The 27,113-nt window shown below is 38.1% G+C and overlaps 1 protein-coding gene across 1 annotated transcript in view; it reads right to left on the bottom strand.

Moving 5' to 3' along the window:
* Positions 1 to 27,113, bottom strand: part of PPTC7 (protein phosphatase targeting COQ7) — a 39,891-nt gene that overhangs the window by 5,684 nt on the left and 7,094 nt on the right. The window contains exons 2-4 of the mRNA XM_055322846.1: positions 10,457 to 10,636; positions 4,920 to 5,118; positions 1,240 to 1,363 (exon numbers count right to left, since the gene is read on the bottom strand). Coding sequence (XP_055178821.1) covers positions 1,240 to 1,363; positions 4,920 to 5,118; positions 10,457 to 10,636 — 503 coding nt within the window. The remainder of the gene's footprint in view (positions 1 to 1,239; positions 1,364 to 4,919; positions 5,119 to 10,456; positions 10,637 to 27,113) is intronic.

Genomic DNA, 27,113 nt, shown 5'->3' with positions numbered 1-27,113 from the left:
AATGGGGATGGGAAACAAGGTCCATTTTAGCTCTAACATTCTAAGATTTGGGATAGTTTCAGTATAAATAATAAAAGGCCCCTGCTTCAATGTCACCTCCTCAAAAAGTCTTCCCTGCCCAATTTCTAAAATAGCAGCCCTCTTTATTCTCTGTTCCATTACCCTGCTTTATTTTTCTTATTTACTACCAACATTCACCATATATTTCTTTCTCTGTATTTTCTGTCTCCCTCCCCTAGAAATATAAGCTCCATATGGGGAGGGAATGTGATACTTCTACTTACCACCCCATCACCACACAGAGCACAGTATCAGCACCATGTAAGCACCTGACCTTTTACTGCATTCCGCAGATGAGGTACGACTCTGAGGATTTCGTATGCAGTCTTAATTAACCCTCAGCACAACCCTATAAAGTGGACCTGTGGTAACCCCCATTTTAAAGGTGAGGAAAACACTGCTTAACAACTTTAAAAACTTAAAGTCACACTGCTTAGTGGTAAGAACATAGGAAAACACTAATTTCCCCTAGAGTTTGTACTCTTACAAAGCCAGGAAAATATGGAAAAACTGGTTTTCACTTCCTTCCACTCTCTGTATGGGCCAAGTCTGAACTGTTTCATCACTGGTGACAGTTCAGATCATATCAAGGCCTCTAGCTGCCTGCTGCCCTTGGCTGGCTCTGGTATGGCGATTTCCTGTCTTTCCCAACCTCAACACCTGCTGGGTTTGTTAAAAGAATGAGAGGAGAAAAAGACAATCAGGAGCCAATACCACTAAAAATACAAGAAATTGGGCAGCCCCGATGGCGCAGCGGTTTAGTGCCGCCTGCAGCCCAGGGCATGATCCTGGAGACCCCAGATCAAGTCCCACATCAGGCTCTCTGCATGGAGCCTGCTTCTCCCTTTGCCTGTGTCTCTGCCTCTCTCTCTCTCTCTGTGTCTCTCTCATGAATAAATAAATTAAATCTTAAAAAAAAATACAAGAAATTTCTCATCTGGGCTTTCCTACCTTTACCACTTCACTATAGGTATGGAGGAGAAATCTCTTTTTCCCTCAAGTTCTCCAATTGTGAATATTTCCATTTACAATTGCTTGAATGACCAGAACCGTTATTTTCCTAAATTCTCAAAACAGTCTTTTCCAAAACTACAAAAAGAGATAATACAATTAAAACAATAAAACCTAGCTGCCCAGAGAGGGCCACTGTTTCCATGAACCAACCTTTGAGTTAATTACCTTTAATTTTTTTAGCTCCTGGAGAATCATATAATCAGGCATGTTGTCAAAAAGTCCATCTGTTGCTGTCAGGATAATGTCTCCTAACTGGACATCAAAAGATGTGCTATCAGCAGCATCTGGGCTGTGACAAGGACAGGATAGGGGCAAAGTTACGAGAGGCCTTCAGAGATAAGGTTCAAAGTTTTCAACAGGCACTAGGTTACAATGTAATGAGGCTTTAAAAAAAAAGCAATTTATAATAACAGAATCAATAATAAAAACTAGTCATTTTGAAATTCCTAACCTTGAAAAAATTGAAGAATCTGATATAAATATTTCAAAAGCTTAACTAAAACTACTAAGTAAAACTGAGTTTGATGATTAGTCACATATGGCTTAAAAGAAGGAAGGGTTCTTTTCTAACATGCCTCTAAAGTCCTAGTAGAAATGAGTCTTTATTTCCTAATTCTTTACAGCCAAATTCCATCCTCTCTTACTCATTTTCTACTCATCAGTTTCCCTTCAGGCTTGACTCTGGCTCTCAGGAGGCTGCAGCATAGTGGAACAATAGAGCACTCTGGAAAAGAGCCTGCAAATACAGATACTGTAAGAATTCACATGAAATACCTACACTGTATTTCTTACTATATACTAGTAATTACTAGTATTATCACAAGTGTATTATTACTAGTGTGGACTAGTAAGGCAGAATAAGGACTGGTCTCTCAGGGCTTAAAGAATGCTCACCACACATAAGTATTTAATTATTAGTATGCGTGGCACATAGTAGATCTTGAAGAAATATCTAATAAAGGAAGAAAACAAAGTAAATAACCCTCCAAATTGTGTGGGAGGGGAACCTCCTTAATATATTGTTAATGAAGAAAGGAACAGTGTGTGTGTGTGTGTGTGTGCGTGCGTGCGTGTGTCAGGGGAAGATCCATAGATACAGATGCTTCTATATGCAGAGAATAAATCTGGAATGATGCAAGAAATAGATTGGCTGTCTCTGAGAGAAACTGTGTTGCTGGGGATGAGATAGGAGGTAGGTTTTTCACTACATCTTTTTGTGTAAAACTTTAAAAAAGATAGATGGGAGATTTTTTTTCTCTAACACCTGATGAAAGCAGATACCAGAACTGGGGGGTAGGGAAGGGACACCAGGTGGGGAGAAGAGAAAAGATTGTATATTCAAAGAGTTAATGGCCCTCTCAAAAGCTGGTTCTCAGCCATTTCCAAAGGCTAGCTTCACTGAATCCAAGCCTCCAAGGTGAGGGAAAGATGAAATATCTAAGTCTGCCTCAACCTATAATTAGGCAACAAGTGCAAAGAAAAAATTTACACACTGACCCAGAAAGGAGGAGCCAGAACCAAAGTACCCTAAACTTGACAGGAAGACCTCAAAACTTATGTAACTGACATGTTATAAAATATGTGAAGAGAAAACGTAAAAACAGACAACCCACCAATGCCTACAAGACATCTACACAAAGTACACAGAAAATTTTTGGTTCACCCTCTCTTGACTGAGGAAAGAAGTAGCGTTTAAAAGTTCTGTGATGGGCTTTGGCAAGGAACTTTCACTCACACATTTCTACCACAACCACTTTGTAAACACAGTTACTAAAAGAAAACCTGTAAATTAAGGTTAAAATTATATTTTCTAGATAAGAGGAACTAGGTAAAATAGGATGTAAATGCTATCTTGCAGCAGAGGAAAAAGACTGTAAAGCTGATGGAAACCAGGTCGATTTCTTCTGTGGAATAAAGAAAAACAATACAAGATACTTCCCAGTTGCTCAGACTTTGGAAACAAATCAGATTCTAGCAGTTTAGATTAATGACCAGGTTGGCAGCGAAGTTCTATTTTATGCTGAGGTTTTTCTTCCCTAGGAGTGTCCTCTGCTATCCCGCCTGCCGAGGCTCACTACCATTGGACAGTCTGTCCTCTTCTCCCAACACTCCCACCCATGAGCTTGGTGTTCCGCCAGCTGCAGTTTTGCCCATTTTGATTGAACATACTGTGCCGCTGGAAACTTTTGACTGCACTGAAACACGAGCTGAAGTCACATGCTTACAAGCTGTCTGTGGGTTCCAGGGAAGCAACCTCCACCTCACTGGCAGGCCAGGCAGAGTACTGCCCTAATCAGATGGTCCCAAAGATAGTGTGTGAGATATGGCAGGGCAGCTCTAGCACTCAGAAGCCAAACAACAAGAATCAAATAAGGGAAAATTAAAACACTGCTCTCTGTAACTGTTAACTGAACCTGATATCCACCAAGCCCTTGGGGTTTTGCTTTCTCCTCATTCCAATATGGCTAATATGAATATATATTACAGCCAACTGAAGAAGGGCCTATAGTGAAATATTCCTCCAGTTACGGTAACCTACCCTAACCTGACATAAAAAAAAAATGCTTCCTTCTCTCTAAGAGTCAGCAATTGTCTTTCTATTTCTTTCTTTTTAAAGATTTTATTTATTTATTCATGAGGGATACAGAGAAAGGCAGAGACATAGGCAGAGGGAGAAGCAGGCTCCGTGCTGGGACCCTGATGCGGGACTTGATCTGGGGACTCTGGGATCATGATCTGAGCCAAAGGCAGATGCTCAACCACTAGTCCCTCTACTTGATAGTTATTAAGCCAGATCTTGAGTGCAAACTAAGATAAAATGGCAGTTCCACTGCCGTTTTTAAATTTGGAATAAGTATTATATAATTAGGTATTCAGGATTGTCCATCAAAAGTCTATCGTTGGGCACCTGGGTGGCTCAGTGGTTGAGCCTCTGCCTTTGGCTCAGGGTGTGATCCCAGGATCTGGGATCAAGCCCCATACTGGGCTCCTTGCATGGAGCCTGCTTCTCCCTCTGCCTAGGTCTCTATATCTCTCTCTTTCTGTGTCTCTCATAAATAAATAAATAAATAAATAAATAAATAAATAAATAAATAAATAAACAAACAAATAAATAAATAAATAAACAAATAAATAAATAAATAAAATCTTAAAAAAAAAGATTAGGTAGAGACAGTAGGCACTTGCAAGACTACTTCTATTTTTACACAAGGTTCATTACCCATTTAGCAACATTTATGAATCACGGCAAGGTTTGTGCCAGGTCCTATAAAGTTGTTAAAGGCAGAGGAATAGGAGACTGTCTTAGCTTTACTCTGTACTCTCATCTTAGAAAAGATAAACTGTAAAAGTTGATTCAAAAGAGTAGTTATTGTCTTGAAAATGTCTTGACAATTTAAAAGTTCTATGTGATGCATATAATAGGAGGCCCTGAGATTCAGGAAGTTATTCTGATAAATAAAGCAGATGTCTATTTGAACTCTTCCCTAACAACATATGCAAAATATCGTACAGGCAATGGCATGCATGGACAATGACTCATTTCTCCAGCACAATTTAACAAATATAACCATATGTTGGTTTTGGTACGAAAAACTGATATTCTGTAAGCTTGAAGAGATTTTCAGTCTTGTCAAATTATTGGGTGTTTATGTGAATTCAACTTGGCTGCAGTAGCCAGCAAAATATCTTTCAAACTAAAAGGTCCTTTTGGTGAGAGTATTCTCGTTGTGCCTTCTTATCTCACATGACAAAAATGCCCATCTCCACTGTAGTTAAGAGGGATGGGAGGAGAATGCAGGTGAGCCATGCCCTGCTCACCCTTAATGGCCAACAGGGGAGATTACCTGTCACTCAGGACGACTCCTTCGGCTTCAGGTGGTGCAATTGAGAGCTGGAATGGAGTGTTGAAGTAATGCTGCTGTTCATCTGATCGGTGCACAACTTCACCACCCCTGACAACCAGAAAGCCTGAATCACCCAGGTTTGCTGTGTGTAAGCGGTGGCTAGTTCTGTCCAGCACCACGATGCAGGCAGTACTGCTACCTAGAAACAAAAATGATCTCCATTTATTTTCTCTTCCTAGGCTATCTTTGCATCCACATTTTGATTCCATCATCTCAAAAAGCAACATGCGACATTGGAACCTTCTTTGCCTGTCTTAGTCATGCTCCTATCTCCAACAAATAGTAATAGTAACCTGATCAGGGTCAACATGATGGGGTAAGAAAAAGGGATTTATTTATATTATATATAGTATGCAAGCCTCTGAAGTCTGAATTCTTCCATTTGGAAACAGAAAACAAATAAAAATGGCTGGTATTTAATCATACTATTTCATTTCAATAGTTCTATAATCTATGCCAAATGCTCAAAAGCATGTTGTGGAGATATTAAGTTTTAATACTTAAATGCCAGAATAAGAATGTTATGTTTTCCTGACATTTCTCATTAGTCACTGGCAGGAAGGCTTCTCTGCAAAATTCACTAAAATTTAAGACAGGGATATAACTACAATTTTTAACCAAATTTCCATCTGTTGAGGTCATGAAGAAACTTCACTGGAGACTCACTATGAAGTGACAAGACCAATTTTCCCAAGTAGCCTATGGAATCATCCTGTTCACTTTATAGAAACTACTCATGTTCAGAGGGAGAGACCACATTCTAAGCAGAAAGCAAAAAGCTTCTTGTGTACCTTTGTAGCCCACAGCTCACATGACCTTCCCAAGACTGAAAAGCTGATGTACAACTAGTAAGACTGCTTTCAAGTACTAAAATTTAAACTTACACCTACAGAAAAAATGGCAAAGTAGAAAAATAAACAGTTCACCAAGAAGTAAATGTAAATGGTAAGTATATGAAAAAAATCATCATCATACTAGTAGCCATTTTGCCTGTTAGTTTAACAAAAGCCAAAAAAGGGTACTGCATGGTGTTGGCAAGAGTCCAGGGAACATGCTCTTATTCCATGATGGCAAGAGAATAAAACTACACAGCCTTCTAAAGGGCAGCATAACTTTGAAAAAAGTGCATATCCTCTGATTTAGCAATTCCTAAGAAACAACTAGAGATGTAAACAAAATTAGTACAAAAACACTGTTTAAGATCAAGAAGAACTGAAAACAACCTCAACATCTAAAATTAAGGGACTGGTTAAATAAATTATAGTACATCCATGCAATAGAAGGTTATACGCTATCATATAATACTTGGGAGTATAGACTTGAGTCAGCCTGCCTGCATCTGAATGCTGGCTCTGTTAACTTACTGGCTGTGTGACCTGGGGCAAATTACTTAACCTCTTTGCACCTGTTTCCTCATTTACAAAATAGGGAGAATGTAAAACTAGCTCTTAGTGTTGTCAGGATAAAATTAGTTAAATCATATTAAACACTTGCAACACATAATAAGTGTTAGCTATTTGGTAGCCACTAAAATTGTTAGAGAAATATACTTGAAAATGGAAGATAAGTGAAACAAGTAGACTTCAAGATAGTATTAAAGTTTTCTTAAATAAAAAGTATTATCAACTTAAATTGTACATCAAAAAAAGTAAAATTTAATGTAATTAAAAAAATAAATAAACCAACAGTAGGCAAAAGCTAAATCGTTAAGATGACTGTTAAAAGCAAAACAAAAGAAACAGGCTGTGGAACCAGCTGTGTTAAATCCCAGGGCTCCATCGTTTTCTAGCTGTGTGACGGTGGGCAAGTCACTTACTCTTTCTAGGGCTCAGTTTCTTTCCAACAAAATAGGAAATAAAAGCAAAAGAACCTACCTCACGGGGCCTGCTGTAAGCACACAGTTTCACAATTCCTATTACCATTATTATTATTATTATTTAAGATTTTATTGATTCATTCATGAGAGACACACAGAGAGAGGCAGAGACATAGGCAGAGGGAGAAGCAGGCTCTCTGCGGGAAACCTGATATGGGACTCGATCCTAGCACCCCGGGATCACATCCTGAGCCAAACACAGATGCTCAACTGCTAAGTCACCCAGGAGTCCCCCATTACCATTATTCTATGCACAAACATACATGAAAGAAAAATCAGGGAGCATAATCACTAAAATATTAATAGTTGTCTTAATAGAATTATGGAAAATTTGTTATTAATTTTCCTTGATGAAAATGTATAAAATAAAAAAACACTTAAATTTAAGCATTTATCTCATCACAACATTCAGAAATTCCATTTTCTTGTTATCTAACCTGATAGCCTAATGCTAAGCTATCTAGTTTTACCCATCAAACATCAGAGAAAAACACAGTACTGTAACTAACTAGTGCCAGATAACCTGCTGCATAGCTTATGTTAGAGGTAAGATCACCAATTACCCTTCCTTCCTAACTCAATGCACAAAAACTCTAATCATTTTTCATTAATAGAATCACCACACAAAAGATCTTCTAAAGCTGATGGGATTAATCTGAGGAAGAAAAATGACAGATGAGTAGCAGAGCCCTGAAAATCCTGGGGCAGGAAGGACTCGTGTTGACTCATTATTACTCACTGACATACTCAGGCTATCATTTTGCTACCCTGGTGGCTGTCACCGTCACCCACTGAGTTAGAGTCAAAACGGTCCTCGTGAATGACACAGCTTTAATATGCAAAGCGGCACCAATGAAGGCAAGTTCAGCCTTACAGAATCATGTAGGCTTGGAGTGTATACTCCTCCTCTGCCTCTTCAAATAATTGCAGTGTGCACATGGCTAAGGCCCTGAGAGCCTAATACTGGGAGAAGAATTCATTATTCTTATGTACTTAGAGAGGAACAAGCAGGAAAAGAAGAAAAGAAGTGTTGAGAACTACAGTGTCAGATGTTCAGACCATTGACCAATACAGAAAGGAACCCAAAATGAAAATATTTTTATCACTGGGCTCTAATTTTGTAAACTGTGAAACCTTTTGTGCAGCAGAGAAAGAAGGAACCTTATTAGGATTGACTCCTCAATTCTTTTTTTTTTTTTAATTTTTATTTATTTATGATAGTCACAGAGAGAGAGAGAGAGAGAGAGAGAGGCAGAGACACAGGCAGAGGGAGAAGCAGGCTCCATGCACCGGGAGCCCAACGTGGGATTCGATCCCGGGTCTCCAGGATTGCGCCCTGGGCCAAAGGCAGGCGCCAAACCGCTGCGCCACCCAGGGATCCCTGACCCCTCAATTCTTTTTTTTTTTTTAATTTTTATTTATTTATGATAGTCACACACACAGAGAGAGAGAGAGGCAGAGACACAGGCAGAGGGAGAAGCAGGCTCCATGCACCGGGAGCCTGACGTGGGATTCGATCCCGGGTCTCCAGGATCGCGCCCTGGGCCAAAGGCAGGCGCTAAACCGCTGCGCCACCCAGGGATCCCCCTGACCCCTCAATTCTTAAGATATGTTGGCTCCATAAAATTTAACTCCATTTAAGGGTTTCTGATGTCAATCCAGATCTAAAAGCAGCAAGAGATTCTCAAGAAATATGTGGTTGACCTTTATATTGGAATTGTGTTATAGGCTTTTCAGCAATTGCAGATTAAAAAAAAGATGACTTAATCTTGTAAAGTTATCATTTGCAATTATATCTGAGGTTCAATAAGGCTGTCTTTGCCAAAAAATGCTTTAGTTACAAACAGCTTAGAGGTGTGTGTGTTAGGTGAGAGAAGTGTATATATGTCAAACATAGTAATGAAGGATTATTTCAACATGTCTTTTAGGAGAAAAAAAATGATTATAATATTCAGCATAAGAAAACTTCTAGTAAGTCCTTAAATTTAAGATTTCCAGACTACATGAGTGTAGACAGGAAAGGAAGGAGGGATAAGGAAGAAACACAGCAAAAAAGGAAGCTTTCAAAGTGCAAAATTAGGACAGGTGTTTTCCAACTGCTTTTTCAGTAAATGGATAAGGGGGTTGTCAGCAGAGAACTCATGGGAACATGTGAGAGCTGGGACCCAGAATCTGTGTCTATAGGCTCTTTGTTAGATGTAAGACTATTAGATAGTATTCTACAATACTATCCTCTTTCCCTCAACATGTTTCTGAATATTGCCTGAAGCTTTGAGTTGTTCCTTTTCATAAAAAAAAGATCCCTCCATTTAACAAATGAAGCAAGGGGGTCAAAGGTTAAGTAGTTTGCCCAAAGTCATATTGCAAGTAGACAGAGGTGCTAAAAATAGAATCTAGGATGTTTCACTGTGCCAGGCAAGCTCCAGATTGCATGTCCAAAATAGCGGATTAAGACAAAGCGGTATACTGAAACCTCAAGACAAGGTTTCCCTTCAGTTAGAAGGAAAACAAAGCTGATTAGTCACAGCACAGAGACAGAAGATGGCAGTGTGATAGAAAGAACCCCTTCTTGTAAAAGATTTAAATCGAAGGCAAAATTTTACAACAAGGGGATACCATTAACACTGAACAGAGGTTGATTTTCCATGTGGATGGTGACAGGGAGTGAGGCTACTTCTAGTAAGATGCTGGCAATAAGCAGAAACTTAATAACACCCTTCTGAGAGCCTGCTCAGAAGGCTGGGTAAGTTGTTGGGTTAAGTTCCCAGGAAACCATTTAACAAACAAACGTGGAAGCCTAGCCAAAGATGCTCCATTAGCATACCAGATAAACACACACTGGGTATTTGGAAGTTTTCCAATACAAGATTAACGGGGATCTATTTTGTGCCATGCTATTTCATAGACTTATCAGCTACCTGCTAGCAGTCTGGGGTGCCATCTGCAACTTGAACTCTCCAACTTAATTTTACATACCAGATACCATTCTCTTTCTTCCTCCCTGGGAGAGAACCACTATCCTGAATTATACAACCACTTACTTTTCTTTCTTCTTTTATCATATTTTGGAATCCCTGAACAATATGGTTTTACTTTTTTATGTTTCTGAATTTGAAATATGGAGTCTGTTAGGTGGTATTCTGCAATGTTCTATTTTCTCTCAATAACATGTTCCTGAGCATTGCATGCAGCTTTAAGTCTTTCCCTTTCAAAATGTGTTTTTCTACAATAAATGGACTTTTTAGGTTGTTCCCAGTTTTCTGCTGTTATAAGCAATATTACTATGAACATAGTTGTACCTATCTTAATACACAGATATGCAAGTTTCTCTAGTCTAAAGGTATAAACCTAGAAGTGGAACTGCTAGGGCATACTATCTATTTACACTTAACTTTATTCTGTAATTCCAAATTGGCTATACCTATTTACATTTCCTCAAAGCAGTAGTATGTATTCTGGTATGCTCACAGCTTCTCTATCAAACTCTGTTTAATAAAGAGCTTCAGGAAAAAAGCTGGGCAGCTAAGTGATTTTTTTCATTTTGTTGTTAACCATCTCTTGAGCTTCTTTACAAAGGAAAACACATAGTATATCTACTTACCAAGCAAAGGTACTTTATTTTGCAGCAACTCACAGTAGCTTGTAGTAAGGATTCCAATGGGATTACTCGGGACGAACCGTCCTTCTTTTACTAACCGTTCACACGTCCTCATTAAAGTCCCTGAGAACTGAGACGGATCAACTCCATAGTCTCTCCATCCTCCTACACCATCTGCAACTCCTAAAAACAAAACAAAACAAAATTACATTAAAGGGATGCTCTTGCTGACTTCCCAGGAATTCTTATCTCTGTCTTAACAGTTAATTTTCCTACTATGCTAGTACCTAAATTTACCCTGAAATTCAGAATGAGAAGTGCCCAAATTTAATGTATTATACACACTAATACTCTTAATCCTTATTTTCTACTTAGAATTTGATCTTTCATATGTTGATGAATAAATATGTGAGCTACCACAGGGTGACATTGCCTACTAGCCAAGAGTTCAATTTCAGCAAGATTATCATCTTTGTATAGAAATATTATTTATTGGGACACCTGGGGGGCTCCGTGGTTGAGCATCTGCCTTCGGCTCAAGGTGCGATCCCAGAATCCTGGGATTGAGTCCTACATTGGGCTGCCTGCATGGAGCCTCCTTCTCCCTCTGCCGGTATCTCTGCCCCTCTCTCTGTGTCTCTCATGAATAATAAATAAAATATTTAAAAAATATTTACTTATTAATCTTTGTTCAATTTTATAAGAATGTAAACTGATTTTTTTTTTTTAAACTGATACTAAATACAGCTAGCCAGAGCTGGCAATCATTTAGAATATCCAACACAGCAAACTTTAATTTCAAATTTTGGTCAGTAACTGTGAATAAAGAAAAAAATTAAAAACATACCCCATCCTCTTTACTCCTCTTTCAGAGGCAATCTCTATCCTTTCTGAACAGGCTTGCACTAAACACAACAGCCACTACCAAACAGGACTACTGAGCTTTTGAAATGGTGCTGATCCAACTTAAGAAGTCCTCAAAAGTATAAAATATATACTGGATTTTGAAAACTTAGTAAAAAATATTTTGGATATAACGTACTAAAGGTTAAAATTAATTTCACCTGTTTCTATTTTTAACTAATGCAAATACTAGGAAATTTAAAATGACATGTGTAGTTCACATTGTATTTCTATTGGATAGCAATGGTAAAGAGATTTTTACAGGACCGTAGAGCTGTTGATGAGTTCAGAGTCTCCACAAGACTCCTTTACCAAGAGGAAACTAGTGTTCAAGAAAGTAAGATATCAAAAGTCAATATCATACTATCTCCTATTCAACCCCTTGCAAAACACTAAGCTAGTTGCTCAACATTAAAATCAATTTCTGTTTACTAAATTCAAACAAACTGAGGGAACTAAGAGATCAGATATATACATTATTAAGGATTTAAATGTCTATATATGAACCTTTCTGGAAGGACCTATAAGAAGTATCGATAGTAGTTTTGGAAATAAGAGACTGAAAGTGATCAGTGAACTAATGGGGAGATTTTAACTTTTTACCTCATACTGTTCTACATTGTTTGACATCTAATTTTATAATGATCATGTACTGATTTTATAATAAAAATTAAAATATTGGATGCCTGGGTGGCTCAATGGTTGAGCACCTGCCTTTGGCTCAGGATGTGATCCCAGAGTCCCGGGATGGAGTTCCACATCAGGCTTCCTGCATGGAGCCTGCTTCTCCCTCTGCTTATGTCTCTGCCTTTTTCTCTTTGTGTCTCTCATGAATAAATAAATAAAAGCTTAAAAAAATAAAAACATTAATTAGGAATTTTATAATTTTTAAGGCTTGCTGAACATTAAACATCCACCCCACATCATATGCAACCTTTCATACACATTTTAAAGAACCTATTTGGTACAAAAGTAGGAGAGTGCCTATATAATGCATCCCTGAAAAAAAAAACTGACCTAACATGAAATGAACACATGATATTCAGTGTTTTCTGGTAGAAATGGAATATATCCTGAAAAACATGAAAGGAAACATAATTGGAAGAGAGTATAAAAAGGTGATAGACAACATTATTATTGGGGCAGCAACCCCCCCCTATTTTTTGTGACCAACCAGTAAGCAAAATTTCACTATGGGGCAATTCCAAATAAGTTGATTAAAAGATAATGATGTCCAGGGGCACCTGGGTGGTGCAGTCAGGTAAGCACCCTACTCTTGGTTTCAGATTGTGATCTCAGGGTCACAAGATTGAGGCCTGAGTGGGGCTCTGCACTCAGTGAGGAGTCTGCTTAAGACGTTTTTTCTCTCTCCCTCTCCACCAACCACCCCCCACCCAGTCCCCTGTGCACACTTGCACTCTTGGTCTCTCTAAAATAAGTAAATCTTAAAAAAAAAAAAATCTGATGTCTGGGATTTCAAAATAATAGAGGGGAGGAGTGATGGGAGGAATGGATGAAACAAGATTGGCATGAATGGATAACTGAAGTGGAATAAGAAGTACTTTCATCTCTCTACTTTGATACATATTTGAAATTTTCCATTATACAAAGTTTAACTAGAACTAATGATAAGAAAGAAAAAAGATTCTTCTGCTGGCTACATGGAGAGCAAGAGCAGAAAACAAGGATGAGTCAGGAGTCTATCTTAGTAGCTTGGTCATGAAATGGTGGCAGTGTAGTCAGAATATGAGATCCAGTGAAAGAGAAGGATTTACTGGTGTACTGGATGGAGGTGTGGCAGTGGTGGGGAGAGAGAAGTATCAAGGATGACTGAAGTCTACCCTACCAGGAAGAAATATTACTTTTTTTTTTTTTGTTTTTCAAGCAGTTTTGAGGATATCTGGAAATTTTTTTTTTTTTTTTTTTGAGAGCAAGCAAGCGAGCATAAATGGGGAGGAGGATCAGAGTGAGAAGCAGATTCCCCACTGAGCAGGAGCCTGATTCAGGGCTTAATCCCAGGACACCAAGATCACTGACCCAAGCCACAAGGCAAACGCCCAACTGACTGAGCCATCCAGGCACCCCAAATCTGGAAATTTTTTTTTATTACTTTTTTGTTGTTAAAGATTTTATTTATTTATTCATGAGACGGGGGAAGGGGCAGGCAGAGACACAAGCAGAGGGAGAAGCAAGCTCCATGCAGGGAGTCCGCTGTGGGACTCGATCCCGGGACTCCAGGATCATGTCCTGGGTCGAAGTCAGGCACTAAAACCACTGAGGCACACAGGGATCCCCCAAATCTGGAAATTCTTAAGAGAATTTAAGATAGTTTAATAGACGCTTCTTTTGAGAAATATTATGGATAAAATTTCACCATTATTTTATTTATTTTATTTTTTAAAGATTTAATTTTTAAGTAATCTCTATACCCAACATGGGGCTGGAACTCACAACCAAGAGCTGCATGCTCCACCAAATAAGCCAGCTAGGCACCCCTCACTATTATTTTAAATGCAACAATTTGTGTTAAAATACAGAATGCAATTATAATCCTTGCAATTCCATCTGATGAATCATTCATTCTTTTCAAATGACTGCCTGCCTGAGGAAAGAATTTCTCTTTAACCAGTCTCTAATCTAAGAGCCACAATTTATTTTAAATACAAAGTGGTTTCATCTACAAATGCCCTTTACAAGAAAACCATTAAAATCTGAGATAATGTTGAGAGTTGATCCTGGCACTCACTAAATAATCTGTCAGCAGGTTATAGAGTCTGACCTGACACAGCCCTTCAACATTAATCAGATTTCTCCCAGAATAGAGTGTAACCTTTCAAGCACCTGTTTGCTTTTCTATGGGAAAAAGATACCCGGCAAAGCTCCGCTGGCGAAATCTTTTAAGGGGAAAAATGAGATCCAAAAAGCATATGAACTGTTTAATAAAGCTGTGGGAAAAAGGCCTTAGTATACATAAATAATTTACTTACAAAGAACAAATTATATAATAGGAAGAGTCCTATTTGGGATTAGAATTAGGCTAAAACCAGAATAACCTACCACAGGTACATTTGAAACCTAGTCTAATTCATATTAGGCAGTTATTTCTACAAGGAAATGAGTATTTCCTCTCATGCACAAGCAAAAGCTTCTATCCATAAAGGGAGAACACCTTTTAAACCGTGGAATTAATTTAGAAATAGAGAAATTTCATTCAGAATATATTTCAAAGGTAAAGAAAACAACTGTTAAAGGAGAGACTGCTTAAGATACCAAAGATATGAAACAGTGCAGAATATGAATATCCCTAAGAGCAAATGGAGGCCACATTAAATACTAGGAATAGAGAACTGAGGGAGACACATCCTGCCTGTGAGAAGCTCACCTTCTCTAGTGGGCAGTGACTACTCACACAGGAACTAGACAAACAGCTCCCATAAATGCTGCTATAGGGGGTAAAGAACAAATGGTTAATGCTATACGGGGCACTGTGGGAATGGAGCAAGCCTTTGTTTAGGAAATAGCATACAGATTAGGCCCTGGAAGGTAAGTCAGATTTCCACAGGCAAGGGAGAGGAGTAACAGGAAAAGAATGGCGGGCAATTAGGTGTGGCTGGGGTTTGGGTAAGTGCTGAGAAGTTGAAAAATGCAGGACAGATGCTGAAGTTGTGGAGGGCCAAAAACTGTGATCCAGGAACTTAATTTTTTAAAAAAGATTTATTTATTTAAGAGAAAGAGAGAGCACAAGCGGGGCGGGGTGGGGGAGGGGAGGGGCCAAGGAAGAGGGAGAGGGAGAGAGAAATCCTCAAGCCGACTCCCTGCTGAGCATGTGAGCCTGACTGTGGGGCTCAATCCCAGGACTGAGATCATGATAGAGCCGAAATCAGTAGTTGAGTGAGTGCTTAACCAGCTGAGCCACCCAGTCACCCCTATGATCCAAGAATTTTAAACTTATTTTTTTTGAAGATTTTATTTATTTATTCATGAGAGACAGAGAGAGAGAGACAGAGGCAGAGACACAGGTGGAGGGAGAAACAGGCTCCATGCAGGGAGCCCAATGTGGGACTTGAGCCTGGGACTCCAGGATCATGCCCTGGGCCAAAGGCATGCGCCAAACTGCTGAGCCACCCAGGCGTCCCGAATTTTAAACTTTATGCTACAGACTTGTGCTTTCTGATATGGAAGCCAATAGACAGATGTGCCTATTGAGTTAGAAATGTGGCTAGTATGGACTGAGATGTGCTGTTAAATGTAAAACACACTGGATTCCAAAATGTAGTACGAAAAAAATTGTAAAATATTTTAGTGATAGGTTTATGCTGACTAGATTGAAATATCATAGATATAGTGGGTTAAATATATATATTAATTAAAATTAACTGCATCTGTTTCATTTTACTCTCTTAAATATAGCTACTAGAAAATTTAAATTACACATGTAGTTTACAGTATATTTCTATTGGACACTCCTGCTATAGACAATAAAAAGTCATCAAGGTTTCTGGGTAGAAGTGATATAATCCAATCTATCTCTTAAATATTAAAAAAAATTTTTTTTAAAGATTTTAGAGGAAAAAAGAGACAGCAACAGCGCACGTGCACATGGGGGAAGGGGCAGAGGGAGAGAATCCCTAAGCAGACTCCCTATACAGAGGAGCCCCACACAGGCCACAACCCAGGAGATCGTGACCTCAGCAGACACCAAGAGTTGGACACTCAACCGACAGCCACCCAGGTGGCCCTCTAACCTGTATTTTAGAAAAATAATCCTGATAGCAGTGGAGAGAATGGGTTGGGAAGAGTTTGGAGGTCAAGCATCAGCTGAGAGATTTTTAGGTTAGAGGTAGCAAGAAAAATAGAATAATCACTAGAGGGCAGCCCAGGTGGCTCAGTGGTTTAGCACCGCCTTCAACCCAGAGTATGATCCTGGAGACCCGGGATCAAGTCCCACATTAGGCTCCCTGCATGGAGCCTGCTTCTCCTCTCTGTCTCTGCCTCTCTCTCTCTGATGAATAAATAAATAAAATCTTAAAAAAAAAAAAGAATAATCACTGGAAATACAAAGGAATGAATACAGAAAGATACCTGGACTTGATATCAATATATTTTATATCAATAGGTTTCTGGATTTCAGGAATGAGTATTGATTAGATGATTCCCCAGTTGGGAAAGGGGTGGAAATGCCTTTGGAAAATACTGAATTCTGTCTTGGGTATGCAGTTTTAGGCATCAGAAGGACTTTTTTGTGGAAATGTTCTGTATGAAGTCAGGAACTCTAAGTCTGCAACTAGGAAGGCAATCAGAGCAAGATATCTGACAAAGGTCGGGAACTGACACTATTAGGGGTGGGTGACAGGCTTAGGGAGCATAGTTATAAATTCAAGAAGTTGGGATCTTAGGAATGAAAATTCCTAGCCAAATAGCTCATTTGTCAATTGCATCTTACCCCAGGCATCAAATTACAATCACAAATATGATAATTGATTGAGTTTAAGGAAGTATCCAGTTTGGCACAATGATATAATTTTTTTAGAGGCGAAAAGAGGTGAGGCTGCAAAGATAGGCTGAGTTAATAACTGGGAGGGCATTGAATGCCAAGAGAGAGTTTACACTGAATATAGAAGCTATTTCCTTTAATTCACTGTAATCATCTTATGTCTCCATTAATAACATTCTGTCAGCATACGTCTAGCTTACGTGTTTCCTTTGACCCAAAAATCCAATTAAAATCATTATTAGATTAAGATAATGGTTACATATCTGAAATAGTCAAGCCAAAGGCTGACAGGAGACTATAGAGTACAGATAATTCCGTTAGGTGTATTATTTGCATAAAAATGTCAATTTTATGAGGTGGGAGATAACCAGAAAATATACATGATAATTACAATTTTTCACATAATATTTTGGTTACATTTCTCGTAGACTATTTTTCTAAAGTGAAGAGTTAAGAGAAAAGGAGAAAGGATAATTCTGGTTTCCCATCATTTAAGTGTATCCTTTTATAAAAAAAAAATTCTAAAAGTAACAGCCAATTTTCATTTTTCTAATTAACACACTTTTGTCTTTGCCTTAGTTATAATCATCTAAAAACAAAATTTTGCTGCACTTTAAAAATCATTTAGCTTTTTATTAAACTCAGAATTTTATTTACTAGCTTTGTTCTATGCCAAAAGATGAAGGAAAAAAGGTTTGGTGAGTTGAAATTGCGGAAGCTTAAAAATCCCATTTTTCCAATTACTTATTATCACCTAACTGTGTAGCTGCAAAAGGCTCACCCTGAAAGACTAAGCCAACATTAGCCTGTGTCTCTCTAGCATTGTCCTCCATCATTAGCCATGAGCATCATTACCATTCTTACCTTCTACATTATCTTCAGACTGACATACAATTAGTTAAAAAGCAAACATTTTCCAGAAGAAAGTGATACCTAGAGAATAAATTAAGTTTCAATTTTAATATATGTATCAGTAAAAAAAATTGACAATTTTATTTTATCCAAAACTAGATTCTGGCAGAATTGTGAATACTAAATAGTATCCAAAGGTAATAGCTTTATTGCTTGCATCTTTGATGATCTCAAGGCACTTTAGATTGAGCCTCACACTCTAATGAAGCAAGACAGTTCTATTGTTTTTCCATCAATGAAACATCTATCTACTAGGATGGGTACTTGATAGTGAATTGAAATTCCAGAAGAGAAACTGAGTAAGAATATGGCTGGATCACAAGAGCTGAAAAAGGGAGGGATAAAGATACCTGGTTTTAAACTTTCTGCAGCAAGTATTCATCTAAGTAAGGCACTGGCTAGGTGGTATTTACTGCAGTGCTACAGCGAGCTTCTTTTTAGATGAAAAGGTTCTTCTTCAAATACTATAGTGTTCTCAGAGCCAACCTTATTTGTCTAGAGTCATCACAACATGAAGCTCTATAACTAAAGAAAAATGAGATCAGAGTATAAACTCAATTTCTATCAAATAGAACAGATCATATTTGTATCAACATTGCTAAAGCCTCAACTATTTGGGCATTAAGAACACTCCCTTGTGATTCAGGACTGTGAAATGTTGTATCTGCAAATAATTATCCCAATGGGAACAAAAAGCAGGATTACTGGAGAAAAAATTCAAAAGTTGAGTTATTCAGAAAAGTACAATTTGCTTTGACTAACGGTCCTTTCAGTTCTCTACAGGTGAAATTATATAGATTATGATGTTTCTCTTGCTTTAACAAGCAAGTGAGGGACACCTGGGTGGCTCAGTGGTTGAGTGTCTGCCTTTGGCTCAGTGTGTGATCACGGAGCGGGATGGAATTCTGGGATGGCATTCCACATTGGGCTCCCAGCAGGGAGCCTGCTTATCCCTCTGCCTGTGTCTCTGCCTCTGTGTGTGTGTGTGTCTCAAGAATAAATAAATAAAATCTTAAAAAAAAAAAGCAAGTGATATATTCCCTTTGCAAAGTTTCCCCAAAGCAACCATTCTGCATTAATCACAATGAAACCTGCTTCTTGTGATTCTGCAGAGATCGAGTCTATGTCAAGAACTCAGGATCTCTAAGCAGAACAGCTAACTCAAAAGCTGAGGCAATGAAACTCAAAGAGTGGAAAGGAAGAAAGGTTCAATCCCATAATAAAATGTGTGAAAGTGGAACCTATAAACAAAACTCAAATTCTGCTAAATGGAACTGTCTGAAGCAGTTAACAAAACTCAAATAAGGATTCCAAAGGAATAAATGGTCCATTTTATGTTACACAATTTCAAACAAAATAGCTATTCCTTTCTAGTTTAGTAAACAATTACTTCATAATTAAATTAAAATGTAGACACATACATACACTCATACCTACTGTCCAGAATACTTCATTATCTAGAGACAGTAACTTCCAGACTATTGTGTGCAGTTGCTTTGCCTTAAAAAAAGCAGTGAAAAATGCTGGAAAGAGGATAAGGAAATGACAGTGTGAATGCAAAGAAACTCAAAGTCACACTTTCTTTTTTTGTAAAAGATTTATTTTATTTTAGAGAGAGAGAGTGAATGAGAGAGAGCAAACAGGAGGCGGTGGGGAGGGAAAGGAATCCCAGGCAGACTCAATTTCACAACCCGGAGATCATGACCTGAGCCAAAACCAAGAATGAGACACTTAACCAAATGAGCTGCCCAGGTGCCCCCAAAGCCAACCTTTTTATTTTTATTTTTTTTAATTTTTATTTATTTATGATAGTCACAGAGAGAGAGAGAGAGAGAGAGGCAGAGACATAAGCAGGCTCCATGCACCGGGAGCCTGACGTGGGATTCGATCCCGGGTCTCCAGGACCGCGCCCTGGGCCAAAGGCAGGCGCTAAACTGCTGCGCCACCCAGGGATCCCCCAAGCCAACCTTTTTAAAATAAAAACGTTCTTCCTCTAACTTTAGTTCTGTTTAAATACCAAACACTTAAATTGGAACATCTGGCTCAATGTGGCCTGGAGACCTTGATAGACTTGGGTAGGAATCATACCTTCTCACCACATAAACTGAAGAGTTGAAGGTGAAGTCATAGAAAAAGTCACTTCACTCCTTTCTGAGCTGCAACAGTATCTTCCTCAAATGCTTAAAAGCTGTTAGCAATGCTTTCTGAACAGAAGGAAACAACAGGTAAATCATGGGCTTACACTTATTGTGAATTATGGACATTATGGACAAGTCCTTGGTGTGTTATAGAATTAAGTGCTTCTATTAAAGCCGGGGCTCCTGCTAGTTTCTAGATATTAGAAAATGTTATAGAACACCTAATAATTTAACATTTAAGTAAGACAATAACAGCAATTAAAGTCTAGCTATCTGATGTGTACCTACTTATACTGGCCCTTTAGGCTAAGGGAGAATTTTTCCTTCTGTTTATAAGATTAGATCTAGAATTCCGGTCTTGAAAGTTAACCTAATATTTATGACAATTAAGCTATATATCCTTGACCTAACCCCAAAGAGGGTACTATTTACTCCCCTGCTTTTCTCATCCCTCTATAAAAATAAAAGCTGGCCTTCACTAAAATACCACCCTCTGGGAGAGGTTAAGAGTCAAATGTACCCCTGGCACGGACACTCTTTTTTTAAAAAACGAGAACACAATTTCTTGAATAAGCCTGCCAAGAGGAGAACTGTCCTTTATTTTCTAAATACTAATTATTTTTTTTCCCTACATGCTGCTAATTTAATTAATGATTACTGAGTAGTAGGACCAGGTTTTTTCTTCTTTTTATTTTCCACATTTCCCATTTTTCAATAATGAGTATGTATGTTACCTTTATGGAAGGGATTATAAAAACTAAATAAATCCAGTTAGGATTTATTTACACTTACATTCAATATGAAAGTTATTCAACACAGTTTATTGAACCTTTTCTATATGCATGACACTGTAGTGAAAAACAGCTAAAGGGATTTACATATAATAGAAGTTCCTGCTCCTGGAGCTTAAAATCAAGCAGTAATAACGGTGGTAGGCGAAAGAGGTTTGGAGAGGTTTACGATAAATGGCTCTAAATATGCATCAATAAAAACTACAGTAAGAAGATCATCTTCTTATATCTAGCTAAAGGAATCAGGAAAAGTATTCATGGAGAAAAGTACCTGATATGAGCCTTAAGGATGAAAACATGAGTAACGAGAGAGAAGGCTGAGGATAGAGGCAATTTGGGCAGTTTCTTAAGATTCTGACTAATATGGATATAGTACAGTAATAAAAGGTGAGGTTACAGCTCTAAGAGCAGAGAAATCTGATCTCCAGGTAAATGCCTAATACATTCCTGCCAGGAACCTCCAACCAGCAATCAGTCCAAATGATGTACTGCAGGAGTTCAGGCATAAAGGAGTTCCCCAGAAGGAAAGGGCTGGCCCTGAAGCCACTCAAGTCCCTATGGCCCACTGAACTAGTTCAACTGAGGCCTTTATTTGGTTTAATGAAGGGGCTTTGCTCAACTATTAGCCTAGGAATAGCTAAGTCAAAGTACTACTCAGATTCAGCAAATTTAGATCACGTCAATAAAACCAAGTTTTAAATGGTCATTTGACTTGAAAAGCAGTGTATATATACACTAAGCAAGGGCTTTGGAGTCAGATGTGGATTCAAACTGCAGCTCCAGGGACGCCTGGGTGGCTCAGCAGTTGAGCGTCTGCCTTTGGCTCAGGGCAGGACACCAATCCCCGGATCGAGTCCCACATTAGACTCCCTGCAAGGAGCCTGCTTCTCCCTCCATGTCTCTGCCTCTCTCTTTGTGTCTCTCATGAATAAATAAATAAAACAAAAACCAAACAAACAAACTGCAGCTCCTGGACTAGAATGAAGTGCACCAAGAGTGTCCCTAGGTAGCTAGCTCTCTGAGCTTTAGTTATCTTCCCCTGTAAAAGGGTATAGTAATGGATATCACAGGGCTGATGTGAGGAACAGGGATACTGTGTTAGAGTGCCTGCCCCATGCTCAGCAACCAGCCCACATGCAGTAAGAGTTATGTTTTTCTTTAAGAAAGACTAAATAAGGGCAGCCCAGGTGGCTCAGCAGTTTAGAGCCTCCATCAGCCCAGGGCCTGATCCTGGAGACCCGGGATCGAGTCCCACATCGGGCTCCCTGCATGGAGCCTGCTTCTCTCTCTGCCTGTGTCTCTACCTCTCTCTCTCTCTCTCTCTCTGTGTCTCTCATGAATAAATAAATAAAATCTTTAAAAAGACTAAATAACAGCATATAAAACAGTATAGTCTGTAGCAATCAGAAAAAAACGATCTTTGATCAGTGTTTGTAGTTTACAAACACTATTCTGTGGTCACAACCAAAAGACAATTCTCACTCACAGATAATATGTAAAAGATGAGTGGTCCATTCAGCTCTTCCCATCACACATCCACCACCATTCAACATCTCATTAAACATTTAACAGTAACTAAGGGACAAACTTATGTCTCTAAAAAACACACAAGGAAAAATAGATCGACCTGCACTTTGAAGAAATCAGTTTTCTTTTTCCAGAAGTGACTCTGAAGTAACCTTATTTAACAAGTGTCCCTTAAGTGCCTGCTACCTATGTGCCAGGGTTCAGACTTAGATATTCCTTATTTTAAATGGAGAATCCTATAGCAACTAGTGTTAAATAAATTGGCCTAAACCATTTCCTTAGATGTCTACAATAATTATAGCACCTCTATCACAACTTTCCTGTCTCCTTTCTCCTTCTCTATAATGTGACTCCCCTTCAGGGCTGAGTCTCTTTCACATTGCCAACCAAGTATCTTTTTCATCTCTGGGCTGACCTAGTACCTGGCACAAAAGTTCTCAATTCTTGCCACCCACAGAGATTACCCAAGCCCCTCCTCCTGAGTCAGTATGTCCAAGGTGGGCCCCGGCCTCCCAGCAAAGTACGGAACACCAAACTGCACAGGTGAGTCTAATGAGAATCACTGCTGAGCACTCAGAATTCAGTAAAGGCCAGAAGGACTTCAGCATTCCATGAGTTAGATGATTCTGCCTCTGAAATGCCTCTCCCACCAAGCAATCTCCTGTTTCCCCATTCCCAAATTGATCCTTCTCTTGCATATTCTAACCTGATTAATGGCCCCAGCCCACCCACACTTGTAGGCTAGAAACTTAAGGAAGTTTCCTGATGCAAAACCTCAAAATCAACTTCATCTTTTCTCTTTCACCCTCTTCGTCCAAATATCACTAAGTCCTATTGATTCTAGGTCTGCAATGTTTCTGAAGCCCAACTACTTAGTTTAAGCCTTTTCTAGCTCAGACTCTTTCAATAGCTTTCTATCTGGTCTTTTGCTTCCTGTTCTCCCATTACGTTCTCTGTATCATTTTCTTTTTTCTTTCTCTTTTGCTTTTATAAGATTGCTATATCCATGTTACTCTTTAATCAAATACCTTCCATGTATTATTTACACTGTTTTTACTTGTATATGTAAAAATATTCTCTGGAAGGATACACCAGAAACTGATACTATGGGTTTCTTTCTAGGAGAGGAACTTTGCAGCTAGAAGACAAGAGAGAGAATTTTCACTCTGTACCCTTTTATATTTAGAATACCTTCTGAATTCTGTACCATTTGAATGTGGTGTTTCTTCAAAAACCACCAAACCAAAAGCAAAACAAAAGCAAAAACATCTATAGCTTCCTAAAAACAAAAAACCCCAAAATGAAACCCAGTTATTTAACATGGCAATTGTGACCTTTTGGTCCTCAACCTATTTTCTAACAATTCTCAACTGCCCTCTCGAACCCATTCAGCCAGCCCAAACTACTCTCTAGCCAAAGAGCCGTAGTTTGGAGAATCTGTGTCTGCTGATCCCTCAATCTAGAGAGCTTTACCATTCTTTTCACCTTTCTCAATTACTGAAAAACCCATCTATTGAGGTCTATCTCCATGCTTCCATAATACCTAATGTGTGTGTATTCCTTATAGTGTTCCTGTGGCCTTCCCTGCCAGACTTCAGGACTTTAGTCTGTTTTGTTCTTGGTCTTCTCCACAGCACCTGTTAGGGACTTAGAGGAAACAACCAGTAAACAATGAATTCAGTTGATTGTATTGAAAAGTTAGAATACCAACACTCTCTGGTGTACGAATTTTCACCTGAGAACTCCAAAAGGAGAATGAACCCAGTATTTCACCTTAGAGTTACAGAAGGTGGTGTGCCCCGGGTTGGAGCTAGCTACAAGACGCTCCTCTCACAGACCGTTGTAAGAAAGTCTGATGGAAAGAACCCTGAAAAGGAGTCAGGGGATGACACCACTCCCAATTTTCTTTGCCACTACCTGGTTGTAGGACACTGGCCAAATCACTTCTCTAAGCTTTAGTTTTCTCATCTGTGAAAAAAGGGGCAGGAGGACAAATTCTCTCAAGAGTTCCTTTTTCTAAGATCCAAGATTCTGGGATTCTGTGTCATACTGCAAGAAAAGGGAATCTGTTTTAGAAACTATAAAATAAAGGTTACCATACAACTATGCCTTACTTCTGACACACAACAATACATTTATTCCAGATACTAATTTTGAAGCAAAGGCTCCATTTCAGCCTTCTTAAATTTCCCTTTCTCCTTATTACACCATCAAAGTTTTCAGAGGCGTTTCAATAATGATTCAGAGAGTAAAAATACTGCCCCAGGTCCTTTTACTTTAGTTCTAACCACCTAAAATGTTAGAGAATGTTTCTTCTTTAAGCCTAACTAACCAAAGTCTAATTAACTAATAAACCTAACTAACAAAAAGTTCAGCCAGCCATTTTTCAATCTGAAATTCTGATAAAAGAATAAAAGATGGCTATGGATTAGTATTAACTCACTTCACTGAATTCAAATAATCTGTAAATAGATTAATACGTATACATAGAATGTATTCACAAAACAATAACTTTGTTATGCAAAGACCATTGTTCAGTGAATTTAGTGTATACATGAACAAGAAAAGCAACTGTAAGATCAAAGCTGCTGCTCAAGAACCAAGAGAAGTGAATTTTTAAATACAATGTATGCATCCTTGTTTAGACTTCATTTCATAGAAACACTGAAGACCAAATTATCAATTAGTGGTCAATTTAGAGGCCATGAACAGTTTTCTAGCTCTTACGCAAATAGCTCACATCTATTTTCTTACCCAAAACTGCTATTCAAACATTGATGTGAAAAGAGAAGCACTTTTTGTTTGCCTCATTCAGCACAGCTAATCTTTTTCATTTACATTAAATGACAGCATAGACTAATTCTGGTAAGTCAAAAAATTTCCCGATGATAACATCCTTGAAAGATCAAAATGTATAGTCATAGCAGCACACATACACACAAAGAAATTCTCTTTCTTTTCAAAATAGTCTGTTAATGAGTAGAAGAAAAATCGGTACAAAAATGTGTTGGAATTGGCCTGAGTCAAAATAATACTGGGTCTTTCAACAGAAAGCACTCTTTGTAGTAAGTCACTTTTGTAGTCTCTGGCAAAGTTTTTGCAGTCATTTTGTAGTCCGTGGGATTCATACCAACAATTCAATCAATTCTAGAACTATTCACCAAACGTATTCACCACAAAAACAACTATTTAAGAACCTAGTAAATTTATAAATTGTTAAATGTGTCAGACTCAAGATCAACAATAAGCTTTTGATGAGAGTAAGTTCATTACAATTGGACACGTATAAATTAGCATACCTTTCTAGAGGGACCTATGCTAATATTCATATCAGAGACCTTGCAAATGTTTATAGCCTTTGACTCAAGAACTCGTCAAGGAATTTATTCCAATGAAATATTCAGAATGCAGAGATATTCATTCACTTTAATGTTACTCAAAACAGAAAACTAGAAATTGGGGTGCCTGGCTCAGTCCATAAAGCTTGTGATTCTTGATCTTGGGGGTTGTGAGTTCGAGTCCCACATTGGGTGTAGATATTACTTAAATAAAAGAAAACTGGAAATAATCAAAGAACTAAAAATAGAGGATTGGTTATTATACAAATTATGGGCTATACATGCAGAAAAATAGGATGCAGTTATGCTCAATTTACATTACATAAAAATAACATTACAGAGCAGAATATACATGTTAACACAATTTAATAGTACGTATACATACAATTGTATATACACAAAAGCTGGCGGAAACCACACTGACTATAGCTCAGTTATGAGTTACAGGGGTTTTATACCGTGCTTTTATGAACATGTGTTACTTTTATAAGCCCAAAACAAAAACATTTACTTAAAAGCATTAGACACAGAAGAAGTAACTTAGGTACAAATCCCAGCTATGATACTAGCTGTATTGACCTTATTGATGAGTCAACTTTACAGGTAAGGAAACAGATGCAAATTAAGTGGAGATAAAAGCAGCTATTCATAGTTAAAAGATTAAATAATGTAAAACACAAAAAACACTGTAAAATTTAAAGCACTATACATAAAGCACTGATAAGATGAATCATATTTTGTGTCAAAATATTGAATAAATGCTTAGGAAAAACAGAGTGAAGTACTTTTTACTCTTTAAGGAAAAGCTCTGTATCCCACCTCTCAATCCACCCAAAGTCCTATTTGGGACCATATTCAAAAGAACTGAGCATCTTTTCTTCTTCAGAAATTTAAATTAAATTGAAAGAGTTGTGCCACCTGCCAAATCAATTTTAAATGATTAAGTATGTATTATCAGCCTATAGCCCTCTACAGTGAGTCAGCTTTTGCAAAAAGTCTTGATTTATGATGCAATTCTGTAAATTGTGTGCATCGTTTAATAGTAGGAAAATGATCTTTGCTTTCAAGAAGATAGAAAACTACTTTACTTTTAAAATATTTGATAACTCCTAAACAAGATAGATCACTAAATTTTATTACTAATGACAAAAAATAGGATCCAGGGCATCACTTCTTAAGATGAGACCAAAAGCTAACACTATTTTTGAAAGGCAAACTCACAAGGCACACTGTTTTCAACTAACTAGAACTTCTCATTTGAAAAGCCAAACTTCTTTAGAAAGAAAATACTGTTAATTTTCTAAAGCATTTTCCTGAAAATTCTGAACCTAAAGTCCCAGGTAAGTCCTCTCTAAAAGGCATGGGGACCTACATAAAATGCATCTGACATTTAGCTTGAACCTGACATAAGCTTTTACTCAAAGGACACCGTTGTTAAGTCAAATACTGTAGCTTGAGTATAGTGCTTCTTGAGTCACACATGAGTACAAACTCCATTTGGATACTGTTGCAACTATTCAAGTCATGTATTGTCCAGTTTCATAAAGCAGTGCTAAA

Source organism: Nyctereutes procyonoides, unplaced genomic scaffold (assembly GCF_905146905.1).
Source record: "Nyctereutes procyonoides isolate TBG_1078 unplaced genomic scaffold, NYPRO_anot_genome, whole genome shotgun sequence".
NCBI classification, from domain to species: Eukaryota; Metazoa; Chordata; class Mammalia; order Carnivora; family Canidae; genus Nyctereutes; species Nyctereutes procyonoides.
This window is presented reverse-complemented; position numbering and strand designations above follow the sequence as displayed.